This window comes from Megascapheus bottae, chromosome 5 (genome assembly GCF_031878675.1).
Source record: "Megascapheus bottae isolate mThoBot1 chromosome 5, mThoBot2.hap1, whole genome shotgun sequence".
In the NCBI taxonomy this organism is placed as follows: Eukaryota; Metazoa; Chordata; class Mammalia; order Rodentia; family Geomyidae; genus Megascapheus; species Megascapheus bottae.
In genome coordinates this window covers 68,072,654-68,093,473 of record NC_143513.1, presented here as the reverse complement: position 1 = coordinate 68,093,473, position 20,820 = coordinate 68,072,654, and the positions used below count along the sequence as shown (strand labels likewise).

The 20,820-nt window shown below is 38.9% G+C and overlaps 1 protein-coding gene across 1 annotated transcript in view; it reads right to left on the bottom strand.

The window, feature by feature from the left end:
• The window catches only part of Ahcyl2 (adenosylhomocysteinase like 2), a 160,285-nt gene that overhangs the window by 18,731 nt on the left and 120,734 nt on the right, over window positions 1–20,820 (bottom strand). Inside the window, exons 5-12 of the mRNA XM_090333276.1 lie at window positions 18,334–18,436; window positions 16,195–16,289; window positions 10,265–10,371; window positions 9,476–9,592; window positions 7,565–7,628; window positions 7,063–7,151; window positions 3,307–3,377; window positions 2,418–2,512 (exon numbers count right to left, since the gene is read on the bottom strand). Of these exons, the coding sequence (XP_090189402.1) occupies window positions 2,418–2,512; window positions 3,307–3,377; window positions 7,063–7,151; window positions 7,565–7,628; window positions 9,476–9,592; window positions 10,265–10,371; window positions 16,195–16,289; window positions 18,334–18,436 (741 nt within the window). The remainder of the gene's footprint in view (window positions 1–2,417; window positions 2,513–3,306; window positions 3,378–7,062; window positions 7,152–7,564; window positions 7,629–9,475; window positions 9,593–10,264; window positions 10,372–16,194; window positions 16,290–18,333; window positions 18,437–20,820) is intronic.

Below are 20,820 nucleotides of genomic sequence, written 5' to 3'. Positions count from 1 at the left end.
TATATAGAGATTCCCTTCTTAAATACTTGTTTGTTAAATATGTCATTTGAAATATGATGTAAATATCTATGTTAGAATAAATTCTTTAACAAAAAAAATACAAGGGTCTATGACCATAGTTGCAGTTATTTTTATTTTAGAACTTGAGGTTGTAAGGAAAATTCTATTTCTCTGCTTATCTCTATTTAACAAAGGAGCACTGAAACCTAATTGCAGGGGGAGGGGAGAGGAACTAAGCCAGACACTGGTGGCCCATACATATAATCATAACTACTCAGAAGGCTGAGATCTGCGGATTGTGGTCCAATGCCAGCCCAGGCAGAAAATCCAGTGAGATTCTTTATCTCTGATCAACCACTCAAAAACCAGAAGGGCTGGGCTCCTTGGCTCACACCTGTAATCCTAGATACTCAGGAGACTGAGATCTGGGGTCTGTGGTTCAAAGCCAGCCTAGGCACTAAAGTTCATGAGATTCTTATCTCCAATTAACCACCAGAAAACTAGAAGTGGCGCTGTGGCTCAAGTGGCAGAGCACTAGCCTGTTCCTGAAGAGCTCAGGGACAATGCCCAGACCCAGAATTCAAGGCCCATGAACAACAAAAACAAATACAAACCAGAAGTGGAGCTGTGGTGCCAAGTGACAGAGTGCTAGCCTTGAGCAAAAGAGCTCAGGCACTTAGGCTATGAATTCAAGCCCCATGCCTGAACAAAAAAAAAAAAAAAGGAAAAAAAAAAGAATTAACTAAATTAATAATTATAAGTAACCTAAAATATAGTGTAAGAGAGAGTAATAGGACCATCACAAACAGATAACAGGGTATCTACCCAAATAGGCTTTGAGAAGTTATTTTGCTTGCTATTCTCTGGGGGAAGGGTGGCGGTGAGGGGTGGACTAGGATTTTGTTGTGAGTCCAAGAAGAATCTAAAACCCACTGTGATTGAGGCTGGCCCCAAACTCAAGATTCTCCTTTTTCCTACATCCAAAATACTGATTCCAGGTGTGTACTACCAACATTATTTTTTCTTTTTGGTGGTGCTGGGACTTGAACCTGGGGCCTCAATTATTCTAGGCAAGTACTCTACCAGGTAGATACATTGCTGGCCTCTGCCACTTTATAAAAAATAATGCAAGTCTGGAGCACAGAGTTTAAAAGACAACCCATAGCAGTCCTCAGTGAAGAGGAAATCATGCTACAGTTGAGCCAATTACCCAGAGAGAAAGGTAACTGTGGTATAAAATCACACAAAAACTTAAATTCAGAGTCTAAGTCATACTGAGAGATATTTGGTATGTATGAAAAGATATAAATAACACTTTATTTTTGTCTTAGTGGTACTACGAATTTGAGTTCAGGGCTTCATGCTTGCTAGGCAAAGTGCTCTACCACTTGATCCATGTTTCTAGTCTCTAAATACACTTTTATTAACTATCATTTGAGCAAGTGATATGCTGGACTGGTAAGTTTTAGGGTGAACATAGAGTGAACCTAAAGGAACAGACTGTCCAGTTTTGAGAAATACAAGCTACTACACAAAGCCAATGGATTGATTTGTGATACTTACAGACCCAAGTACTATGGCTTGGAAACTACATCTAGTCCAATAAAAGAGATAGGAAAGAAGAAACCGCAGTATTTGATAGACATAATCTTAGACAATGCAATTGTCACACATCTTTCTCCCTTGACTTTTTCTATAGACTAATTTATCTCATCTTATGTATATTCAAATTTTCCCATAATACTGACTACTATTCTTTTTTTATTTTTATTTTTTTGGTAGATCATGAGGCTTGAACTCTGAGCCTAGGCACTGTCCCTGAGCACTTCAGATCAAGGCTACCGCCCTACCCCTTGAGCGACAGTGTTCAGTTTTCTGGTCATTTATTGGGGATAAGAGTATCATGGACTTTCATGCCTTGGGCTGGCTTTGAATCACGATTCTCAGATCTCAGCCTCTGGAGTAGCTAGGATTACAGGCGTGAGCCACCAGCGCCCAGCCTGACTACTATGCTGACTCATGTTCATTATATCTTGTGGATTTTAGTTTAACTCTCAATCCTAAATTTAATGAAATCATAACTTGTAGTATGAGATAAGTATCAATTATGAGTGAAAGAAGGCAATCATTTGATTTGTTTTGTGTGATATGGAGGCTCCAACCCAGGGTCTTGTGTATACGAAGCAAGCTGTATCATGGAGATATATCCCCAATCCTTAAGACAATCATTTGACATTGTTAAGCTGAGATAGAAAAACTTTATAGTATAATGAAGCACAGGCCTCGGGCTAGGAAGTAATTAGATATGAACTAGGACAGTCATGTTTAGGATGGCTGATTACCTTACTAAATTTTAGGGGGATTTTTCTTGCAAAGGAGAGAAAAAAACATTGACAATGCCCAAATAATGATCTTACCACATCAATCTCTGTGTTGGAATGTCCCATATTACAAACGATACAGCTATTCTTCATTCGGTCCAAGTGTTCCCTGGTTACCACATTCTTGTTACCTTAAAAACAGAGCCACATGTAAAGGAATGACACTGGACCCCTACTTCATACGCTATATATAAAATGAGTTCCAAATAGGTCATACACCTAATTGTAAGAATGAAAATCATAGAACTCTTGTAAGTATGCTTAGATATACTTAAGGTTAAGCATAGCAACCAAAGAAATAGATACACTGCACTATACTGAAATAACCATTTATATCAGGTACCACTAGCTCATGCCTGTAATTCTAGCCACTCAGAAGCACAGTTCAAAGCCAGCCCAGGCAGGAGAGTCCATAAAACGCTTATCTCTAATTAATCATTAAAAAGTAGATCTGTGGTTCATGTTGTAGAGTGCTAGCCTTGAGCAAAAAAGTTCAGAGACAGTCCTAGGAATGTGTGCATATCTACACACACACACACACACACACACACACACACACACACACACACACACACACACACACACACACACACAGAGAAGAGAAAAGATAGGATTACTGAAAAAGAGAAAACTATCCTTGAATATGGGCAGAAGCACCTTATATGCTAAATGTCTAGATAGAATAAAAGGGAAAAAAGAGAAAGTCTCTGTTCCTCAGGCTTTTCTCAGGCTGCCAGGAGGTGGGAGCTGCTTTGCTCCACCAAGCTTCCCAACCACGATAGATTGAAATCTCAAAAACTGTGAGCAAAACAAACCTTTCATTCCTTAAGTCATTTGTGAGGTATTTTGTCACAGCAATGTTAAGTCTATTACATTCAATGTAAATAATCTGCAAATACCATCCCATTTAATGTCACAAGCATACCTGTACAGGTAATCACAATGTCCACTTGTCGGATGACCTCATTTAATTTCACCAGTCGAAATCCATCCATACTATAGAAATAAAATACAACCATAAAAGAATATGTAGCACAATAAAGAGGTGGAGAGCAGGTGGAGAGCCTTTTGCTGTGGAACCTCAAAAGCTACTACTACCAAGCTTCTCTGGTACAGACTGATTAAGATAACTCAGTTATTCTTATTAGTGAAACAATTTCCTTAGTTTCATACAGGAGAAAAATGAAGGGTTCCTTCATACCATTAGAACTTATTTCTTCCTCATTCTAGTGTGTCAAATTTACCATGAGCTTTATCAAATAAGTTTCTAAAAAGTGCCACTTAGTCATTGGATTTACTAGTCCACTGAAACAGCACTCCCCAAATCACTAATACATCCAGAAGATATATCTTCTGGATGTATTAGTGATTTCTTAGACTCTTAAATTACTTGATTACTGCTACAATAAACATTGTTTTTAAAACTGTGTGCTTCTGGAAGTGTGGCCTAGAGTGCTTGCCTAGCATGCACAAAGCCCTGAGTTTGATTCCTTGGTATCATATAACACAGAAAAAAAGTCAGAAGTGGTGCTGTGGCTCACGTGGTAGAACACTAGCCTTGAGAAAACCCCAAGACAGTGCCCAGACCCTGAGTTCAAGTCCCAGGATTGGAAAAAAAAAAAAGAACAACTGTATGATTTCTATCCATGATAATTTTTTCTCCTAATTTTTCTCAAACTGTTCTCCCCTGCCTTGGGTCTTGCTAGGGATGAAACCCAGGACCTGATGCATGCCAGTATATCCCCAGCCCTTTTCTACTTTACTCTGTAGGGTTTTGCCCTAGACTCTTTTCTAGTCTTTCAGCACACTTACATTCTGACCTTGATTATAAATAATTACTCACAGGAAACAGATTTGCAACTATAGGTCCCCCCAAATTTTATTGTCTTAATGGGTCTCCTCTCTATACAGCTGGCCTTGTATAAAAATTAGGGTCTTGGGGCCAGGAGTTTGGCCTAGTAGTAGAGTGCTTGCCTAGCATGCACAAAGACCCGGGTTCGATTCCTCAGTACCACATACATAGAGAAAAAAAAAAAGCCAGAAGTGGTGCTGAGGCTCAAGCCCAGGACTGGCAAAAATAAATAAATAAAAATTAAAAAAAAATTAGGGTCTTAAGTGCTAGCCAGATTACTTCAGTAATTCCTGTCCCAATTTATATCTTTAATAATAACTTTCTAAAATGATTTCTCTAAATCCAATTGGGAACAAGCACTTTCATTTCCTGGAATTTTTTTTTTGCTAATCCTGGGCCTTGAACTTAGGGCCTGAGCACTATCCTTGGGCCTTCTCAAGGCTAGAGCTCTACCACTTGGGCCACAGCACTATTTCTGACTGTTTTCTATACATGTACCAAGGAACTGAACCAGGGTCTTTGTGCATGCTAGGCAAGCACTCTACCACTAGGTCAAACTCCCAGCCCAAGGGAACAAGCACTTTCATCCTTTGTGAAATGAAAGACCTAAATACTTACTTTTTTTAACTTCTGGTGGGTCATGGGGCTTGCACTTAGCCTGGGTGCTGTCCCTGAACTCTACAGCTCAAGGCTACCATCCTACCCCTGGGCCTGGGTGTTGTCCCTGAGTTCTTCAGATCAAGACTACTGCCTTACCCTTGAGTCAAGCCCCACTTCCCATTTTTTGGAGGTTAATTGGTTTAGAGTCTCAGGCTCTTTTGTGCCCGGGCTGGCTTTGAACCTTGATCTTCAGATCTCAGCCTCCTGAGTAGCTAGGATTACAGGTGTGAGAAATATTTACATTTGTAAATGATTCCTAACTCAAATACTATATTCCTCCAAATTTATCCTATCTGCCAGCAACATTTAAATATTTACAGCTTCTTAGATATGTATAGTAGCTTCTTCCTTGGAGACTATGTACTTGTTCCTTGCACTTGGCACATACTTTCAAACTAAGAAAACATTTGTATAAGTTTCAAGACAGCTTTATTAACATCTTTGTCTACCTTGCTTTGCTATTCTTTTAGACATTTCTCCTTTATGCTCTTACAGAAGTATATGCTATTTACTTTGAAGACTATGTTTACTATATTATACAGTGGTTATTTATTTCTGTATTCTCCTAAAAGCAGGCCTTGTCTCAGGCATCAATTAATCTTTTTGTCCTATTATAATGTTTGAACTCAGGGCCTTGTGGTTGTTTGGCTTGTTTGGTTAAGGCTCTAGTACTTGAGCCATGCCTTATGGACTTCTTTGCCTGGGCTGATTTTAAACTGCAGTACTTTTAGATCTCAGCCTCGTCAGTAACTAAGATTAGAGTTGTGAGCCACTTAGTTTCAACTATTTATCATATTCATTATTAGCACATCAAATGGTATACAGTAAGTCACACACGTAAGTTTTCAATTCATGGCTTTAAAATCAATGCAATCAGTATCATGTACAAGTTTTTATAATGAACCCTGAGAGTATTACTAGGGTGTTGGTTCCCTTCATATGAAGCCTTGACTCAGGGAAAGCCAGCAATTCTGTTGAGGAAACCTGTGGGTTTATTGCTAGATGTATGAGGACTGGCAACACAGGTTTCAGGTCATCCATATTCTTTCTGAGGACCTTTGGAGGACTGCTGGTGAACACTGTTTGGGTATACAGGGTATACATTGTTTGGACTGCAGCAGTTTATAGCAACAGTGACATTTCCCATTCTGTTAAGAATGGAAAGAGATAATTTTCACAACAGCTACTATTTAATGAGAATCCATTTTGTGACAGAATTTCTGAACTTTCCCTATTTCTTGCATAATATATAATAATAACCATAGTTATTTAACTCTTACAAACCTCTGAGGGTTATCCATCTACATTTTAAACATGAAAGAGGAACTATTCCTTTTTTAAAAAAAAACTTTTATCTCTAGAATCATGTGAAACTTAAAAAAATGATAATACAAACACATCCCTACATACTATTCATTCAAGACTTAGCAGATTTGAGCCAGATATCAGTGTGATTGTACATGGCTATAATCTCAGAACTGGGGAGGCTGTGGCAATATTACAAATTCAAAGCTGGTCTGGGTTCCCTAGTAAAACCTTGTCTCAAATATGCAAAACAAGCAAAAAAAAATTTTAAAAAGCTAGCAGGTTTTACCCTTAACTTGAATTTGTCTGATGCTTCTTCATGTTTAGATTTAAACAGTACGTTTTTGGGAATGATGCCACAAAAGTGTTCTTTTCAGTGTAATGTATCAGAAACCACCTGACTCCACCCTATTTTTTTTGTGATTGTTCTTATTCCTCCTCTTGCTCACATCTTCCTTCCCTCTTTACTCCTCCTCCCCTTTCTCATATTGAGTACTGGTATGTGCTGTACCATTTAGTTATACCCTTAATACCCTTTTTTCTGATCTTTTCTTTCTTTTTTCAGAATGACAGGTATTTCATTTAGATATTTGGAGAAGTTAAGGAATATTCTCTGACTCAAAATATCCCCAATTACTATTTGTATAGTAATTCCAAGTTTTAGCTTCTCTGGGAGCAAAGTCTGTGGCATTTGAAAGGCGGAAGCTGAGTTGTGGCAGCCTCTTTAGGGTGAAGGACTTTCTCATATGCATGTGGCATTACCCATGCCAGTCTCTGGATGGCATGCTAGACTGTAGTATCAGTTAGGAGGCAGGTCACTAGACAGTGGTATCAGGTAGGAGGCAGGTCTTCCTGCAGTCTTACCAGGCTTGCAGAGCACAGATGGGGTCAATCTCAGTTACATACACAATGGAACCCATGGCCTTCAGAGCAGCACAGCACCCCTTCCCTACCTGACCTCAGAGAAAGCACAAGGGAAAGTCAATGAGGAAATTGTTCTTAAAATGTCTGGCCCACAGAGAAATTTCACTGAGCAAGTGCATGCTTAGGAAGACAAATAAATGCAGTTCATAAATAAATCCCTGGCCCCTCCTTTGCACGTTCATTTGTAAAAGGACACCCACACTCACGATTTATAATCAAAACACAAGCTAAAAGAGTATCACAAACAAGTCAGAACAAGCATCTAGAACAAGTCAGAAAATCAACAAGAATAAAATGTAATGGAAAAAGGAAAGGTGGTACTTTCATCAGAGGATTTCTCAAGTTATTTTTCCCCCACCAAAGTATTTATAGAAAAATGTTAGAACATTCAAATCAATTACATTGTAAACAAATGAATAATAAATGAAAGGTTAAATTTTACCTCTCCATAGCCACAGACCACCACTTGCTTTCCACCAAACATCATGTCTGTTGTCCTTTTAAGTCTACAGGGAATATAAACAAAACAAATCATTAAATGTGTTTGGGGGGAACCCTATTTTTCTCTCAAGTTAAATTGGGTCTCTCTGTTTTATGGTTTGTTGTTTATTTTGTATTAGTACTGTGGCTGGAACTCAGGGTCTCCAGCTGTTACTCAGCTTTTTCACTCAAGACTGGCCCACTATCACTTAAGTATACTTTACTTTTGGCTTTTCTGCTGATTTGGGGAGATAGAGCATCTCATGGATTAGGCTGGCTTCAAGCTGAGATTCTCAGAACTCAGCCTCCTGAATAGTTAGGATTACAGATGTGATCCATCTATGCCTACTAAGATTTGTAAATATTTCTAGTAATTTATCTGCTCAGTCTCTAGGCTATGGTGACTTGGTGCTATGTTGAGGCAATGGGGACTTTAAGAGAAGGGCCTTAATGGGTTTGCAGACTTGGAGCATGTGCGTGAAGGCAGCAGTAGGACCCGGGCCCTTCTTATTCTTCATTTCTTAGACATGAGGTGAATAGATTTACTGCATCATGTTCCCCACTCTGATGCGCTACCTTACTACAGGCTCAAAAGCAACAGGTCCAACTGACCATAGACTAAAATCACTTAAACTGTGAGCCAAATAAAGTCTTTCATTTCCTAAGTTAATATTTCATATATCTGTTAGAGTAACAGAAAGCTGACTAACACATGGGGCCTTCTTAGTAACAGTGAACAAATGACAACAAACAGAAATGGAGTAATAAAAGAACTCAGTATTTGGAATAGACTGAGGCCGATTTTGGCTTTTTTTTTTTTTTTTACTTGGTTGTGGGGCTTGAACTCTGGGGCTAGACTTGAGCTCTTCAGCTCAAGGCTAGTGCTTTACTATTTGAGCCACAGCCCCACTTCCCATCTTCTGGTAGTTAATTGGAGATATGAGTCTCATGGACTTTTGCGCCCAGGCTGGCTTTGAACTGTGATCCTTAGATCTCAGCCTCCTGAGTAGAGATCTGAAAAACTAAAATGCCTCTAGGAATTAACTCTTTACTCACCACAAACTTCCAGATGGCAGAAAACTTTATGAGATTAGAACTTATGAATAGTATGAGCCAGGTACCACTGGCTCCTGCCTATAATCCTAGCTACTGAGGAGGCTGAGATCTAAGGATTAAGATTTAAAGCTGGTCCAGGCAGGAAAGACCATGAGACTTACCTCTAAAATTAATCATCAAAAAGCTAGAGGCAAAGTTATGGTACCAGCTCTAAGGAACTGGGGCCAATAGGATGGCCTAGTGGTAGAGTGCTTGCCTAACATGCATGAAGCCCTGGGTTTGATTCCTTAGTACCATAGCCAGAAGTGGTGCTGTGGCTCAAGTGGTAGAGCACTAGCCTTGAGGAAAGCCCAAAGACAGTGCTCAGCCCTGAGTCCAAGCCCCAGAGTTGGCAAAAAAGAAAGAAAAGAAAAAAAAAAAAAAAGAAAAAGCTAAGGAATAGCACTTAGGCTCTGAGTTTAAGCTCTAGTATTATCACCAAAAAGCAAAGCAAAATGAATCAATTACATATGAAACATAACATAGCATAGGATCAACTTTTTCTAAACCATCTTTATACTGACTTTAGCTGATGATTCATAGGCCTGACAGGTTCACAAAGTAAGAACTCTAGCTATAGTTAGAGCTAGTCTCATTCCTTAAGTGAAACAGAGTTTCTTATAATAGTGATAGCCACATAGCTCTGAGTTATAAAATACTGGGAGTGATGTGGTAATAGATCCAGGGGTGACATATGAATCATTTGCAACAATAACTAAAGCTAAAAAAAATTAGAGACTTTATATTTCAAGTTCATCTTAAAGGTAACAAACATTACCCATCAAGAATTGATTCTCTGCAACAGTAGAGGTTGTCAAATTTCTGCTTGGTGACTGAGTCATTGACATTCATGGCTGGAACACACAATTTCCCAGCTTTGGACAGTTGGTAAAGTCTGGAGATAGGGAGAGACACATACAACTATGAGACATTATTATCTATAGTTGGTTTATTATCAAAGCCCAGAAATATGTTGGTGGGGGGGAACATGCCAGTATGAGACAACTATTTTCATCCTATTTAAGGTAGACCATGAGAAACGGAAAATGTGTTTCTATAAGCTATATCTGGCTACTAAAGCAGTCATAGTGGCTTACTGAGAATTTTCCACCTTAAAATGGATTTCATACTTAAATTTCTTTAGTAGTAACAGCAAATAGAAATAATTTGATCAATTTTACTTAAATTATAACTAAATCCTGACTTTCTATGTGATCATATAAGTTCTGTGAAAGCACAGGTTTTTGTCAGTTTTATCTACTGTTAGATCCCAGCAGCCATAGCAGCTTCTGGCTCACTACAGAAATTAACAATATATTTGTTGTATAAACAATCTGTCCCAAAATGATAAGCAGTCATTACTTACAACAATTATAAAATATAAGAGCCCCCCCTTACTCCCTGAGTTGACATTCCCTCACTACAATAGCTTAGTTATTTGTGTTAGTAATTAAAAACAAGTGTTTAGCCTCAGATCTGGTCACCTATGTGATCTACAGAATCTGATTACAAGATGATATGTCAAGGCTGCATGAAGGAAGATAGGGTTATCCATGTCAAATCTTACCTATGGACTCCAGTGACACTTTCCTCAACTATGCCCTTGATTTTCTTAAACATGTTGGGATACTTTTTATAAATCCAATGAGTAAGATCTCCTCCATCATCCAAGATCTGAAATAGCAAGGATCAGTCATGTCATTCATTTTACTGAAGACTAGGCTTCAGTGCCTTTGGGTCTTGTGTCCTAATTTCTAATTACCACCTCAGATACTTCAAATTTCCCCTATAGCTTTGGAAATTGACTTAAAGGCAGAGCTAATACAATAATCTACCAATTACCCTCAAAGTAAAAGATGAGAGTAAGAGGTTAATCCTGTTTTAACAACCAAATGGCTCTTCCACATCATACTGTATCAAAATACTTGGTAAGGTGATGAAAGTTTTCTTATGAATTGATATTTAATTAGGAATCTAGACCATTTATTTCTTTTTATTTAAATCTAAATATGTCAACTTTTAAATTCAGCACATTCATGAAAAAAGTGAGCTGTGAACTGATTCAGAATACTTTAAATTTTAATTAATTAACTGAAACAAGATATCACTGTGCAACCTAGGTGGCCTTGAACCTGGGGTCCTCCTGCCGCCACCTCCTCTGAGTATTATCATTACAAGAGTAGGCTATCATATCTGGCTCAAAGGAATATCTAGGAATATCTGAGGAACTTATTATCTACAGACTTTAAAGGAAAAAAATATTAGATTAAGACTAAACCACTAGTTCTTGAATGTACTTAGAAATCCTATAAAGTTTAAATTTAATAGGACCAATTTCTAGTAGTTAAATTCGGAGCTTTACATATATTTGGTCAAGGCTTAGTTTTAATAAAAGGTTTCTAATATATTTGTCTCTCTCTCAGAACAATAGCTTTTAAACTGTATTTGTTAATCCGTTATTTCTCCCAAAGTGCATACACTCTCCCACCCGATATATGAGGCAGCACTGTAGGGTTTTGCCTAGCACAACCTCACACTCTGTATTAACCAAATTAAAAATAACCAGGGAACCGTGCAGCATGTAGGTGTGCAAGCATGCCTCTGAACAGCTCATCACTATTTCAGGTTGGGATTAAAGATAAATACAATACTGTGCCCACTGGAGCTCTGCTCAGCAACGGAAAGTTTCTGAATTATAAATAAGCTAAAGAAAGTCCAGTGTAGAATGCATCAGGCCCTAGGCTATGGCATTTCAGCCCTTCATGAGGCTATTGGATGGAAGTGCTTAGCATGATTTTTGTAAGTTGTCCCACCCATTCTTCTGGCAAGTCCCACAGAACTAAGTTGGCCTCTGATGATATGCATCCATTTCACAGTTTCTCCTTCTACAATTACTAAAAATGCCATCCTGGATCATGGCACATGGAATCCCCAACTTTCAGATTATTATCTGTTCTCTTCTCTTATTCTGCTCCCACTATTGAGCTATTTTTTCCTTTTACTCCATCCAGTCCTATTTGAAAGCAAAGACCAAGGTAGGACTCTCATTCGAATTCTTATTTTTGTTCTACACTTTAAGTTGGAACTCACACCAAAGTATTCTGTGAGTTTCTTCTTTCCTTTTTGCAAGTATGTCATCTATGGGCTTTTTCCTTGCTGTTGTTTATCTTCAGCCACAAAATAGATGAGAAACAAAATACAAAAAAATTAAATAATTGGAAACTGCGTGTTAAGTCTCACTAAACTACTTTTCCCTATTAACAAAGGTATCTGTCGGGCCAGGAGTTTGGCCTAGTGGTTAAAGTGCTTGCCTAGCATGCATGAAGACCCAGGTTCAATTCCTCGGTACCACATATAGAAAAAAGCCGGAAGTGGTGCTGAGGCTCAAGTGGTAGAGCTCTAGCCTTGAGAAAGTCCAAGGACAGTGCTCAGGCCCTGAGCTCAAGCCCAGGACTGGCAAAAAAAAAAAAAAAAAAAAAAAACAAAAAAAAAAACCACAAAGGTATCTGTGCCTCACAGGTGGCACATGCATATAATACTAGCTACTAGAGAATTCTGAGTACCAAGGTAGACCAAGCAAAGTTAACAAGACTATATCTCAAGTTGTCTAGTGTTTCAATGAGGCCCTGGATTCAATTCCTCATACTACAGGGAGGGGGTGGTGATATCTGAATAGGCAGGTAGTTGCTGTCCATTATAATGAATATATCCCATCTTTTCCCCAATGTGATTCTATTACAGAAATTTTTGGTTATCAGAGAATCTTCCTGAGGTTGGAAAGGAAAAAATCCAAAGAGTATGGAACTTGTTGAGTGTGTGAACTGTTTTTGTCCTTGTCTAACTCTCTTTATTAACCTCAGCAGAAGTCTGTGCTGGCTCCACAGTTTGTAAAACCTCTCTGGGCATAATTCTATATATTCCCCATGTTCCTGACTATTAAATTAGTGTTTTATTCCCAGGAGAACCCCTCCTAGCATAGCTTCTCATAGCCTGTCAGCCAGATACCATCCTATCACTTAAATTTTTGGAATGGGCTGACTCATCTTGAAGCTATTGTCACTCACCCTCCCCTTGGATCTGAAGGCTTTAACCCAGCTTTCTCAAACCAGCATATGGTGCCACGTGACCTGGACCACAAACTACAGAAAAGGCTTCCTTTCTGATGGTTATTAGCTAGATCTACTTTATGACCTTTATGCAAACAATCATTTTTCTTCCAGTTGATTCCTTAATTTACCTTCTTACTAATGTGCAGAAAAAGTTACAAATCAAGACTGCCTCATACATTTTATAGCCTTTTGCTTCTTAAATATGATGTCTTATTAGGCCTCCAAACCTGATTATTTTGTTATTGCTTTCAGGGCTAAGAATTGGAACCCAGGGCTTTGTGCATGTGAAATGCTCCACCAGAGAATTACACTCCAGCTCTAGATAAGATCTTCTGAAAAGTGAACTAAGGGCATGGTGTGGTGACACATGCCTATAATCCTATCTACTTGGAAGAGATAGGATTACAGTTTGAGTTCAGCTGAACAAAAAGACTTTGCCTTGAAAACAAGTTGGACATGGTAGTATATGTCTCTGGTCCCAGCTACGCAAAAGTAAAGGGAGTAGAAGGCTGGTCTAGGCAAAAACACAAATTCTCAATAAACTAAAAAGGCAAAAGGTCTGGGGACATGGCTCTAATGGCAGAGCTAATATGAGGTGTTGAGTTCAATCTCAGGTACTGCCAAAATAAACCAAAATAAAATGAAGTAAAAAATGAAACTCCTGAGCTGGGGCGCGGTGGCTCATACGTGTAGTCCTAGCTATTCAGGAGGCTGAGATCTGAGGATTGAGGTTCAAAATCAGTCCAGGCACTAAAGACTGTGAGACTTTTTAAAAAAAAATTGTAATGTATAGAGGGGTTACAGTTATATTCACCAGATATTAGGTATATTACTTTTCACTCATTGATATCCCTTCTCATGTTTTTGTCCCCATGTCCGTCCCCCTAGCCCCTCCCAATCATCTTGTTTCCTCCCCCTTCCCTTTCCTATTTCAAATAAACAAATAAATGTATATACAATATGCCAGGTAACAAAGTCAGATACTGTAACAATATGAGATGAACCAAAAGGCAACAAAAGAGAAGAGAAATAACAAAGTACATTAAGAATAACAATTACACAAGATAAAACTGATCCTTTCAAAGACTGAGACTTATCTCCAATTAACCACTAGAAAACCAGAAGTGGCTGTGGCACTGTGGTAAGGTGGTAGCCTGAGCTGAAGAGGTCAAGGACAACACTTAGGCCCTGTGGTAGAGTGATAGTCTCTAGCTGAAGAGCTCAGGGACAATGCCCAGGCCTCACCACTAACAAAAAGACAAAAAAAAAAAAAAAGAAAGAAAGAAAGAAACTCTTCGGCTCAAGGTTAGTGCTCTACCACTTTGAGCCACAGAGCCAGAGATAAGAATCTCATGGAGGGCTGGGAGTTTGGCCTAGTGGTAGAGTGCTTGCCTAGCATGCAGGAAGACCCGGGTTCGATTCCTCGGTACCACATACATAGAAAAAAAAAAAGCCGGAAGTGGTGCTGAGGCTCAAGTGGTAGAGCTCTAGCCTTGAGAAAACCCAAGGACAGTGCTCAGGCCCTGGCTAGTTTTAACCTTGATCCTCAGTTCTCAGTATTCTGAGTGGCTAGGATTTACAGGCATGAGACACTGGTACTTAGCTTTTTTTTTTCTCAAATAAATATCCTTTATTAAAGAAAAAAAAGAATATTGTTAAGCACCAAAACTGTATGTTGTTACATTGCATGTACAATAAGAGAAAGGTGACTGTTGCCTAGCTTTCTTAAAAAAAAATAACTTTAAATTGTTATAAAGATGATATACAAGGGGGTTAGTTTATATAAGTCAGGAAAAGAGCATATTTCTTTTTGGACAATCTCACTCCAGTCCTGGGGCTTGAACTCAGAGCCTGGGCACTGTTCCTGAACTTCTTTTGCTCATGGCTAGTGGTCTACCACATGAGTCACAGTAACACTTCCAGATCTTTCTGTTTATGTGGTACTAAGGAATCAAACCCAGGACTTGATCCATGCTAGGCAAACACTCTACCACTAAACCACATTCCCAGTCACCCAGGTTCTACTTTTTAAAGGTGGGAAGTCAAAAAGGAAAAGAAATTTGAACTTGGAAGCTTTTCAGATATACTATTAATTAGCATTTGGATTCTAGAGAGAAAGCTAAGTCCCTCAGTAACTCTAGGGTTTGTTGTTTTGGGTAGCTGTTATAGAGGGGATTGTATACAGTGACAAGAGATAAAAAAGCATTATTCTTGCTCTCTTTTAACCAGTCATATGTGAATCTTGAGAAAATTGTGTTCAACATCAGTACTAACAAGGTACTTTTCTCTTTTTCTTTTTTTTTTTTTTTTTTTTTGAGACAAGGTCTTAAGTAATCAATGGTAGAATAGAACTCACTATGTAACCAAGGTTGGCAAGGAACTCAAAATCTTTTTCTCTTAGCCTCCTGAGTATTCAGGTTGTCATGTGCTAGGCTGGTTAAAACACTTTTTTTGTGGGGGGGGGGTGGGGAGTGGTGGTCATGGGGCTTGAACTTGGCCTGAGTGCTGTCCCTGAGCTCTTCAGCTACCGCCCTACCTTTGAACCAAGCCCTGTTTCCCGTTTTTCTAGAGGGTCTCAGGTCCTTTTGTGCCCAGGCTGGCTTTGGACCTTGATCCTCAGATCTCAGCCTCCTGAGTAGCTAGGATTATAGGCGTGAGCCACCTTGCCCAGCCAAGGCACTTCTTTCTTTCTTCTTCTTCTTCTTTTTTTTTTTTTTTTTTTTGCCAGTCCTAGGGCTTGAACTCAGGGACTGAGCACTGTCCTTGGGCTTTGTTCTCAAGGCTAGGGTTCTACCACTTGAGCCACAGAACCACTACTGGCTTTTTTCTATGCATATGGTACCAAGGAATTGAACCTGGGTCTTCATGCATGCTAGGTAAGCACTTTTACCACTAGGCCAAACTCCTGGCCCCATTAAGGCACTTTTGAAGATATAAAAGATTCAGTATTTTTTTGTGTTATTTTTGGTTGTTGTTGCTTTTTGTTGGTTGTGGGACCTGAACTCAAGGCCTGGGCACTGTTCCTAAGCCTCTTTGTACTCGAGGTTAGTGCTCTGCCATTTGAACCACAGTGCCACTTCCAGTTTTTGAGTGGTTAATTGGAGATAAGAATCTCACAGGGATCTGTTTGGACTGGCTTTAAACTGTGACTCTCAGATTTCAGCCTCTTTAGTAGCTAGGATTCTAGGTGTAAGCCACTGGTGCCCAGAAGTTCAGTATTCTTGAAGTACCTAAGCAGAAACATTGAGTTCTATTGGAAACCCAGGTATAGCAGATAGAATTGAAACCATTTTTTCATTTATTTTATTGGGAAATCCTCTCTGCCACAATCTCCTTCCACCATCACCTGTGCTCCTTACACAATGGAGTTAACAGAAATCTGACCCACCATGTTTGGCTGCCAGCCTTCCACATTTACACATCTGTCAATGCACCACCAAAAGTCATCTTCCGACTCTCCTTTCCAAGCAAAGACAGGAAATCCTACAAAAAAGGGACAAGGAAAAACTATTAAAGGATAAGAAAACAGCTGGCTCCCACAACTTTGATAAGAAGGTGCTGGTTTCCTCATCCCAAACCCTCATTCTCTTATATTCCTTGAGTTGACTTGCTTATAAACTTTTTTGTTGTTGTTGGTTGTGGGACTTGAACTCTGGGCTTGGGTGCTGTCCCTGAGCTCTTCGGCTCAAGGCTATTGCCTTACCCCTTGGGCCATAGCCCCACTTCCGATTTTCTAGTGGTTAATTGAAGATAAGAGTCTCATGGACTTTAGTGCCTAGGCTGGCTCTGAACTTCAATCCTCAGATCTCAGCCTTGTGAGTAGCTAGGATTACAGGTATGAGCCACCACGCCCGGCTAATGTTTATAGTCCTTTTATTCATTCCTTTGTCTTTTTTTTTTTCTTTTGCCAGTCCTGGCTGGAGCTCAGGGCCTGAGCACTGTCCTTGGACTTTTTCAAGGCTAGAGCTCTACCACTTGAGCCTCAGCACCACTTCTTGGTTTTCTCTATGTATGTGGTACCAAGGAATAGAACCCTGGTCTTCGTGCATGCTAGGTAAGCACTATACCACTAGGCTAAACTCCCGGCCCGCGATTCCTTTGTCTTTTAATGGTCATTTTGCTCTTGCTAGCTCAAAGAGAATAAGTATAACAGATGAGAGGATAATGGTGGCTAAAAATATGACTAAAAGAAAAAGAACTAACAGAAATAACTATTTCATACAGACTGGCTTTCTCATCCTTTCCCAATCTACTCTGACTTTTCTTGTTTCTATACTTTAGTTGTCCTACCTTCTTTATCATGAAAACTTGCATACTCTGCTAAAATATCTGCTTCATGTCATATCCCAGTGAAATATCATGCTTCTTTATGAAGCCTGCATAAGCCAGCTGGAAGTGAGCTCCAAAGGAATCTGAACTAAATCTATTTTTTTTCTACTGAATGTAGATTTATGATATACTGTGACATTTATCATATATATTATGTATCATTTATCATATGTACTACTCATTATTTCTGCAAGTATATAGTTTTATCTATTGGAATATAATATTCTGAGGACAAAGACATCATCTCATTTGTTCCTTTAGTTCTTAAAGTGAACCACAAGCATCTGTGGAAGGAAAAAAAGAATGCGTGAATGTGTATATTTAGTTCTTTGGGTTATACTTTTAATATTTGAATATTTGTATACTTTCCTGTCATGTACATATCAATATATTTTATGGATATAGATAAAACAAAAATGAATGGAAAGAATGCTAGCAAAAGAAGAGATGTACATATTGGGTTTTCTAGTATTCCCAGTCCAAGTTTCTCTCTCTCTCTATTTGGTTGGTCTGAGGGGCTTGAACTCAGGGCCTGGGTGCTGTCCTTCAGTTCTTTTGGTCAAGGCTAGTGCTCTACCACTTTGGGCCATAGCTCCGCTAATGGTTTTTTAGTTGTTAATTGGAGAGTCTCAGAGGGACTTTTCTGCCCAGGCTGGTTTCCAACCACAATCCTCAAATCTCAGCTTCCTGAGTAGCAGGGATTATAAGCGTGAGCCTCCAGCACCTGGATTTTTTTTTATTTCTTTTATCCTTCCAGTACCAGTGGATATTGTGATAAAATATGAATCTGCCAAGTCAAATTCTCCTGATAGCTGACACAGAAACATTAAACATTAAGTCAGGGCAAAGCATTTGCTTAGAATCCAGCAGACTATGACACTGGGGTTCAAGTATTTCCTTCTCCAACCCACATTATCTCGAAGTGAGTAGAGTTTGTTGCTGTTCTACTAGTAAATTAAAGCAAAGCACCAATAACAGAATATTAGAATAGATGGATCTCTGTTAAATATGAAACAATTTAAATCATGTTTGACAAGAGAAGCCTAGAAAGAGAAGAAAACTATCAAGAATATGGATTTATATCATCAAAGGCAGTTCCTTTACTGTCAACCTTCCTTTAAGATTTTTTATAGAAACAATGGAACTTCTTGGAGGCTTACTTTAGTTATAGACACAGAGAACAATTGAAAAATCTTACCACTTTCTGCTAGTGCAGCTGCCACTTCATTGAGAGTGGAATAGATGTTACAGGCAGCCCATCGGCACTGTGCCCCCAGAGCACCCAGAGTTTCCATAAGCACCTGTATTAAGGAGAGGGTGAGAAATGACCAAATCTTCAATGAAATAACTAGATAAATCTATATATTTGAACAAGTTTCAAATTGTGTTCTGTTGAACCTCTTCCACGTTTTGAGCAACTAGTTGACAAGGGTTGGGAAGACTTAAGAGGAGGCTCCAGCTGAGCCTATTTAACCATTGGGTCTCCCCAAAAGATTAAATGAAACCAAGGATTTTAGAGTTAATGTATTTTTTTTAATATAAAACATAGACTTACAGTTCTGCTTCTACTTAAGATAGAAAAAGCAGGAAAAACTTCCACCTTAATAACATAAAAAAGTTGAACAATGTACAAGGTCATACTTTAGCCCATCAAAGAGCTCAAATCATAAAGCAACTGAACATGAAAAAGTCATATATCCTTTTAAGGATGTATTGTCTTTGGTGAGCTGCTATATATGAGGGTAAAAAAAAAAAGGAGCTAAAACTTTAATTAGAGGCTAAGTGTGGAAATGTGTATCATTAGGAATCCATGACAGCCCCACTGTAGACACTCACAGGCAAGCTCTTTTCCAGGGTCTCCCATTAGTACTCACAAGAGATTAGGAGTAGGGGGGATGATTGGCTATGTTCAGAGATGGGCATAAAACACACACAAAAAAGAACAATATAACAGAAGAATATAACAAAAGTTCTATAGTACTACAAAAAAATTTACTACAGAAGGGAGAATAACTTTTACAGAGGAAAACCTGGCAGAAACAACCTTAATCAAGGGATTAAAATTATATCATCACTCATAAGAAAAACTGAAATGATTATATTCAATGGAAAAAATATAGTGACACATCTATGATATTCTTAATATAGGTACATAGCTTGGTCTAATACCAAGGAAATACCAGAAAAATCCGATTTCAGATTATTTTACCAAATAATTCATCTGTTACACTATGCTCACAATTTTTTTTTTTTTTTTTGGCCAATTCTGGGCTTGGGCTCAGGACCTAAGCATTGTGCTTGGGCTTTCTCAAAGCTAGAGCTCTACCACTTAAGCCACAGCACCACTTCTGTCTTTTTTTCTATGTATTTAGTACTGAGGAATTGAAACCCGGTCTTTGTGCATGCTACACAAGCACTCTACCACTAGGCCAAATTCCCAGCCCTGTGCTCATAAATTCTTATGTTGAATTGAAACTCCTCTGTAAAACTACTTAAAGATAAATTCTTAAATAAAAACATCTGTAATCTTCAAGTGTGTCAAGATCATGGAAATCTAAGACTAAGAAGTATGACAATTAAATTCAACATGTAACCATGAACTAGATTGTTTTGTTGTTTAAAAATTCAGCTGGATGGGGCCGGGAGTTTGGCCTAGTGGTTAAAATGCTTGCCTAGCATGCATGATGACCCGGGTTCGATTCCTCAGTACCACATACATAGCAAAAAGCTGGAAGTGGTGCTGAGGCTCAAGTGGTAGAGCTCTAGCCTTGAGAAAGTCCAAGGACAGTGCTCAGGCCCTGAGCTCAAGCCCAGGACAGGCAAAAAAAAACCAACAACAAAAAAAAACAATTCAGTTGGTACAATTAGTAAAACTTTAATGGGATTTGAAGATAAAATGGCAATAAAGTTTCTCAATATTGATAGCAATATTGATAGCCTGATTGTATCAGAATGTTCTTGTTTGTGGAAAAAATATACACAATGGGTACTGGTGGCTCACATCTGTAATTCTAGCTACTCAGGAGGCTGAGATCTCAGGATTATGGTTTGATGGGCAAAGGAGAAAAAAAGGTCCTGAGTTTCTTTATTCCTTAATAAACAAAAAGTTTGAAGTGGAGGTTTATCTCAGTGGTAGAGCAACAGCTGTAAGCAAAAAAGCAAAAAAAGTCCATGAGGACCTGAATTCAAATACCAGTACTGGCATGCAAACAAAAAATATTATTTAAGGGGCCAGGAGTTTGGCCTAGTGGTAGGATGCTTGCCTAGCATGCATGAAGACCTGGGTTTGATTCCTCGGTACCAAATACAGAGAGAAAAAAAAAAGCCAGAAGTGGTACTGAGGCTCAAGTGGTAGAATTCTAGCCTTGAGAAAAATCTAAGGACAGTCCTCAGGCCCTGAGCTTAAGCCCAGGACTGGCAAAAAAAAAAAAAAGAATTATTTAAGGAACTGGGAGTTTGGCCTAGTTGTAGAGTGTTTACCTAGCATGCACAAAGACCTGGATGTGATTCCTCGGTACTACATGTGTAAAAAAAAGTGGAATTGGTGCTGTGGCTCAAGTGGTAGAGCTCTAGTCTTAAGAAAGCCCAAGGACATTGTTCAGGCCCTGAGTTCAAGCCCCAGGACAGGCAAAAATGGGAATTGGGGCTGGGGTTCAAAGGGTAGGGTGGTAGACTTGAGCTAAAG